At 37.7% G+C, this 7257-nt stretch overlaps 1 protein-coding gene across 1 annotated transcript; it reads left to right on the forward strand.

Annotated features, from left to right (window-relative positions):
• The first annotated feature begins 429 nt into the window (after positions 1-429).
• On the forward strand, positions 430-5881 carry LOC103519659 (biorientation of chromosomes in cell division protein 1-like 1). Its single transcript, XM_017448280.2, has 5 exons — positions 430-505; positions 822-920; positions 1792-3440; positions 3740-5203; positions 5322-5881. Exons 1-5 carry the CDS (start codon positions 460-462, stop codon positions 5715-5717), a joined length of 3654 nt encoding a protein of 1217 aa, XP_017303769.2. The 5' UTR covers positions 430-459; the 3' UTR covers positions 5718-5881.
• The last annotated feature ends 1376 nt before the right edge of the window (positions 5882-7257 follow it).

Raw genomic sequence — 7257 nt, forward strand, 5'->3', positions numbered from 1 at the left:
GCCACGGAGGCTGTCCCTCAACTGAGAAGTACAATGATCTTGAAAATCTCAAGAGTACAATGATCTTGAAAATCTCAAAAGTACAATGATCTTGAAAATCTCAAGAGATGCTAATCGACATGTTGAGGTACACGTCATACTGCAGAGCATCAAGAATTATTGTTGATCCAGTGGCAGAAAAAATCAAATCAATTCTAAATTGTTAATACCTATTCCATTTTTTCACCAAATGATGGACAGATACGTGAGACCTCTCAATCAAAAGATGAGATTTCAATCTTTAAAACAATGTGCATCACAACATTCCCGCATGCGTAGTTTTCCCTTAGCAACATCACTCTTGATACTTTATAGCCACTCCTTGTACATATCTCTAGGATGATGTCCATATCTCCAAGTCTTCATGTAATTCGTATGTTTGGTTTCCATGTTTCAGTACCTCAAGTCCAAGTCCGAATTATGACGAACGTACCAAGGAGTGCTCCTCAGACCCCTCAACCGTCAGGTGGGTTCCACAATTTCTTACTTTCCTATTCCTGAAATGGGTACCTACACCACCAAATAAGTGGTGGTACTTTTGAGAGAACTTTTCCAAATATAAATATTTGAAAAAGTTCTACTTATACACAAGATTGCTTACTGTAACTTGTCCTGGTGAACTGCCGTGCGCTCAGATAACACTGATTTAGCAACTTTCAATTAACGAGGAATGTAATCCTATTGAAGAACTAATCGCTAGTGGCTCCCCAAGTCCAAATCAATATCCAATCCAACGTGTATAAACTCAAGTTTAACATTTCGATTTGCTTTTTTCCCCACAGATAACGGACCTCCCCAATACATCCAACAATCTCACCAAGGTGGTAACACAACCAGTCAGTCCTACCAGGTCCGCCAATCCATGACAACACAATCAAGTGGTGAGTATTTAGCTTTATCGTCCTTTTGGTAAACAATGGGTTAATCTCGGAAAAACAGCCAGGAATGAATTTGTTGAGGAAGATCTAGTTACATGATAGGCTCAGTAGTTTCCTAGTTCCTGGTCTTAAAACATACCTATATGTAAGACATCACCATCAGATAGGTGTCTATATTCGAGGTACATTCTTGGATAGAGATAGAGATTGAAAATGAGAACAGATCTGATAAAGTTCATCATAATATAAAGAAAATTATTGAAGACTAAGTTATTAATAAGAATTTAGGGTCTGATATATCAATAATACCCAATCGCAACCCCAGCAAATCCTTGAAAATTGCTACCAGCTTCCTCGCTTGATTTTAAATGCATAAAACCAATAATGCCTAAAATGCCTTTAGAAAATGCTATGTATATAGATTTTCAATGATTAATGATTATTAACGGAGACTAAAAATTCTCACAATACATACACACAGACACAGTTTAGAGTATGACGTCTCCACTATGAGAAAATGAGCATAGTGCAGAATTCTTTGAACAGGAGAATGGTTTCAGAGGCATAAGGTTGCATAGTGCATGGCTGAGTTACTTTGCATCTCAATGAATACTTGGGATGATTATTGAATCCTTCAAAATATTTATGATTTTGAAAATAAAGGCCCGAGTCTTTGAGATTTAATATTTGACATGCATCTACAGAAATCATATCAATTGGCATAACACATTTATATCTTTTCCCATTGAACTGTATTTGTTTTTGCTCTACCTATGTTTTCGTGATAATTAAAAATATAATTTGATTTGTCTTTGCTGAGGTGACAGGGTACAGCTTTAATGTTAGAACCTTTATGATTTTTCTTTGTTTTTAGATGGTTCTGAGGGAGAAATGAATTGGTCGTACTACCCCTACCCACCCTTGCCTCCTCCTCCCTTACATTATCTCCCTCCATCACGTCCATCCTCAACCCCTCCCTACCCCTCTCCCCTCCATCCTCCTCCCACTCCTCCCCCTGTCACACCTCCACCTACTCCTGAGCAATATCAGCAGATGTGGCATCATTTCAACAACTTCTATGCCTATTACTATCAGCAACCTCCCACACAGTTCTATTATCCTCCTCCGCCACCTTATCCTGGTCCCTCCTACTCGTTTAGTTATCCAAGTGACACGGAGGATGGTTGTTCAGGCTACTCTTCCACTGAAGAGATGAATGGCTATTTCAATAATTTACAAAGACAGAGACAGTACAAGCAACAAATGCGAGGGGCACAAATAGAATCTGTTGAAAATAGTGAAACGGAATACGAAACGAGCGATACAGAGAAGCCCAATGAATATGAAGTGAAACTTTATGATGAAGAGGAAGAAGACACTGAATATCCTATGACCACATCCATGGAGTCAGTAGACTCTGTAGTGGGAGATTATCTGAGTACCATAGTGGAGGAAAGTGAAATAAGTGACAGGAAAAGTCAATGTAGTGACTGTACACTGGAGAAACTCAGTGAAGATGAGAAAGAGGAAGAAGATGAAATCAACACTGACGATGAAGTTGTGTTTGTAAAACTACCACTGAGTGTTAACAGAAAGGATGAAGTGACAACCATCATTGTGGGGAACAGCAGTAAGGTGGCAGAGACTAAAACAGATGAAGATGGTGAAAGAAAATCACCTGACACAAATTTATCTCGTAACACATTATCTGAACCATCAAGTAGTGGAGATTTTGCAGATCAGTGTAACGATAGATCCTCTGACTTCAATGTGGGTAAAAAACATCAGCATACTAATAGCAAAATTGAAGATTCACTTTGTGATGATGGACATAATGAAAACATTTTAATGCGAGATTCAAGTGAAAAGAAGAAACATGAAGAAGAGAAATCGTTTAAAAATACGCACTCGTACGTTGATAATGGAGAAGAAGATATCAACGTCGTTGAAACCTACGAAGAAAAGAAAGTCAAAGAAAAACGCATCAAAAACACGGAGACCAAAATATCGATTTCCTATAATGGAATACGAGATGAAAAAATTGTCAATGCAGTGAAAAGAAGAACTAATAAAAGTACGAAATCAGTTTACACTTCTAGACTATCAGGGGAAAGTTTTGATTTTGATTGTTGGAGTGAAAGTGATGTGTCACAACAGGAAGAGGTTGTAGATGATATTATTACTGGTGATCGGCGAGCCAACAAAGGTGAATCGGGCGGAATGAATAACACGAATAGACGATCGAGTATAAGTAAAGACAAGCCTCTGTCTAAGCACACCATAATCACACATGACCTTAGCACAGACGACAATGAGCCAAATATATCTGTTACTATCAAATTTCCTCTTAAAACTAATTTACAAAAGCCTCAAAATGGGGTCATGAGTATCATACAAGTTCAAGAGACAGTTGATACAGGAAATAGTCATTGCAAAGATAAATGTGAGAAGAGAGAAGAATTTTCGGTTGAGGACGGGTCATTGACGACTGAAGCATATGAATTAAAATCTTCAATTCATCAGTTATGAGTATCATACAAGTTCAAGAGACAGTTGATACAGGAAATAGTCATTGCAATGATAAATGTGAGAAGAGAGAAGAATTTTCGGTTGAGGACGGGTCATTGACGACTGAAGCATATGAATTAAAATCTTCAATTCATCAGTAGATATGGGTGAGAAGAGAGAAGAATTTTCGGTTGAGGACGGGTCATTGACGACTGAGGCATATGAATTAAAATCTTCAATTCATCAGTTGAATGAATTGAATAAGGAGGATAATGAGTCGAAAACATATTCCTCAAAAAGTTCTAATTCATCAGTTGAATGAATTGAATAAGGAGGATAATGAGTCGAAAACATATTCCTCAAAAAGTTCTAGGAGTGAATCTCCATGTGATGAAATTTCCCAATATTCAACTAAATCACGTGACGACTCTAGAGCATCAAAAAGTTCTGAAGAGGGTAGTGTGAAAGTTTGTTCCTTTCTGGAAAATCTTAGTTCTATTTTACAAAACATCAAAATGTCTAAAAGCATGGAGAAAGAAGAATTGGAGCATGTTTCGGAAAGTCAAGAAACATCCACCATTACTTTGGTTGAAAGTGTACAAAATATTACAACAGAGACATTCAATTCCTACGATGAATGTGATGACATGTGGCAGAAAATACAAGGGGACGACATGGTACATGCTGTTAACAAGGTAGAAGTACAACATGAATGCAACAGGCTAGAAAACTCTATTGAAACGGAATGTGATAAAAATGATGACAACGAAAGCGATGAGGTTGATTTCTGGGCTGAAATAGGTCAGTCAGATGACCATATGCATCTATCAATGACAAAATCTCAAATCGAAGCATTTGCAGAACCTGAAAGCAATATCAACGAGGAGAATTTTCCTGATAGTAATGTGAACAATGAAATCGAAGATGGCTGTCGCAACGAAGAAACTATTTACAATAAATTTTCTGATGACAATGAATCTAGTGAAAGTGAATCGGAAAGTAAATCTGACTCTAGTGATGAATCCTCAAGCTCAGAAGATTCATCATCAAGCTCAAGTTGTGAGGAGGACGAAGAAGAAGGCAGGACCTTTGTCTTTTATCAAGACAATGGAAATAAAGATGATTTATACTATAACGATTTGAAACCTACCAATCCTCCAGAGATACGAATTCAAACGAACGATGACCAACACCACGAATATTGTACAAACGAGGCACAAGTTACAAACTGTGCTCCTACTCTTGAACAAGAGGTGGAAATCAGATCTCAAGTAATTACAAGTGACAGAAGTTCAACCAGCTCCGAACAATGTTGTTCTTATGAAACACAAGAAACACACGACAAGACTGAAGTTGTTACCAACACACTGCACGTACAAGAGAGGAGAAGAAGTTCTCAATATTTAGATGAAAGTGAAGAAGATGATTCAGGAGTGACTTCAGACATTAGCCGTCATGTTTCAGAAACGGATACGGATCATGATCAAGAGTACACAGAGCTGAAGAAAATGAGCCCTTACAAGAGAGCAAATACACATTCAAGATTGTACCAATTACTTCAGGATGAATGTGAAATGGAGAAATTGGATACATCTTGTGACACTACAGTTCCTAATAAAGAAAACTTATCACTACCTCTAGGCTGCAATTCTATTGACAACAGCAATGTGTCTACCCCTACATCTCCAGTTGTTTCTGATAAACTTGTGAAAGAGCTGGTTCAAAGTCTTCTGAACAAGAAGAAAGGTAGAGTATTCCGTAATTTGCCAATTGAGAAATTACATGCAGCTGCTGTTCGAATCTTACAGGAAGATATTGACTATGATACGTTTAGTTCAACTTCGGGTGAAAGTAGTTTACTTGAGAGCCCTGCTGAACATAGTCCTAGTGCAACACCTACATGCAGCTGCGGTTCGAATCTTACAAGAAGATATTGACTATGATACGTTTAGTTCAACTTCGGGTGAAAGTAGTTTACTTGAGAGCCCTGCTGAACATAGTCCTAGTGCAACACCTTTGCAGAGGACGTCTCTTAGGGGTACAGGTGCCTACACAAACTATAGTGAATACTATGAAACTTGGGCAAGTGCTAGCATCCGAGAAAGTCTTGGTAGCGACATCATTCCTTCACGTGCTTTTAAAATTCTACAAGATCATGTGAAGCCAGGGATGGTACCAGGTTTTATTGAAGGTTTGCAAGCCAAATGCCCCAAAGTGTCGAGTGCAACGAATCTGCCTTCCGTGTTGGAAGTACGGGATTCTCTTACCCCTGTTCCTGAAAGCAATCCATAATCCATCCTATCATTTCCTCCTTTTTATACTTTTATATTCCCATTGCATTTACTTTTGAATTCACAATTCTGACCGCATTTATCGTTATATTAAGTAAACGAAAACTAGCATTATACTGCATTATTACGGCGCCGTATTTGATCAAAAATAGTTCCACCAGAGAGGTACCTACTTTCAAGTTTCGTTTCTTTTTCTGTGTTCGTGAAAGTTGTTTTCTTTTTACCTTCTATTCTTTTGTTACTGTTAATCTGTAAATATTTTAATTATTTCTCTTTGTTGTTTTTCACATTCTCTTGAATAGTTTTTCTTTTCTAGTAGTATTTTCTATTTTTAGAACTTTCTGTATATCTCCAAATAATATACCTACCTATTTCTATCTTCTTGTCCTTTTGGAGTAAACTCCACCGACTGCTCAAACTTAAATTAGTCAAAGTTCAACTTAAAGCTGTAGCCTAGATGTTGTATATTCTTTGATTTTTGGACATTTGCCTGCCTTTACAATGCAAATGCTAGTTTTCATTCTTAGTTTTATCATTTTGACTTTGTTATTTGTTACACATTTTCTGGCAAGAAGGTGCAGTTTGCTTCAATGGTGTCCATTGATTTCCTGTTTTATTCCACTTCGATCCATCCAATTGATTTTATTAGATTACTAATTTGTATTGATTTTTTATTGCTCTGAGATGATAACATTGAATAGTACCTACATACCTATCTATTCATAGTCTTTGAATATGAGAATGGTTTCAGAGGCATAAGGTTGCATAGTGCATGTCTGAGTTACTTTGCATCTCAATGAAGACTTGGGATGATTATTGAATCCTTCAAAATATTTATGATTTTGAAAATAAAGGCCCGAGTCTTTGAGATTTAATATTTGACATGCATCTACAGAAATCATATCAATTGGCATAACACATTTATATCTTTTCCCATTGAACTGTATTTGTTTTTGCTCTACCTATGTTTTTGGGCTTCTCTGTATCGCTCGTTTCGTATTCCGTTTCACTATTTTCAACAGATTCTATTTGTGCCCCTCGCATTTGTTGCTTGTACTGTCTCTGTCTTTGTAAATTATTGAAATAGCCATTCATCTCTTCAGTGGAAGAGTAGCCTGAACAACCATCCTCCGTGTCACTTGGATAACTAAACGAGTAGGAGGGACCAGGATAAGGTGGCGGAGGAGGATAATAGAACTGTGTGGGAGGTTGCTGATAGTAATAGGCATAGAAGTTGCTGAAATGATGCCACATCTGCTGATATTGCTCAGGAGTAGGTGGAGGTGTGACAGGGGGAGGGGTGGGAGGAGGATGGAGGGGAGAGGGGTAGGGAGGGGTTGAGGATGGACGTGATGGAGGGAGATAATGTAAGGGAGGAGGAGGCAAGGGTGGGTAGGGGTAGTACGACCAATTCATTTCTCCCTCAGAACCATCTAAAAACAAAGAAAAATCATAAAGGTTCTAACATTAAAGCTGTACCCTGTCATCTCAGCAAAGACAAATCAAATTATATATTTAATCATCATGAAAACTAAAAACAT

Source organism: Diaphorina citri, unplaced genomic scaffold (assembly GCF_000475195.1).
Source record: "Diaphorina citri unplaced genomic scaffold, Diaci psyllid genome assembly version 1.1 scaffold2869, whole genome shotgun sequence".
Classification (NCBI taxonomy): domain Eukaryota; kingdom Metazoa; phylum Arthropoda; class Insecta; order Hemiptera; family Psyllidae; genus Diaphorina; species Diaphorina citri.

Bases quoted from the DNA above. Each gene is read 5' to 3' on its own strand.
- LOC103519659 (XM_017448280.2), top strand. From the start codon at position 460: ATGACGAACGTACCAAGGAGTGCTCCTCAGACCCCTCAACCGTCAG. The intron at 506-821 runs GTGGGTTCCACA...TTTTCCCCACAG, and splicing joins TCAGACCCCTCAACCGTCAG to ATAACGGACCTCCCCAATAC. The intron at 3,441-3,739 runs TTATGAGTATCA...CTAATTCATCAG, and splicing joins TAAAATCTTCAATTCATCAG to TTGAATGAATTGAATAAGGA.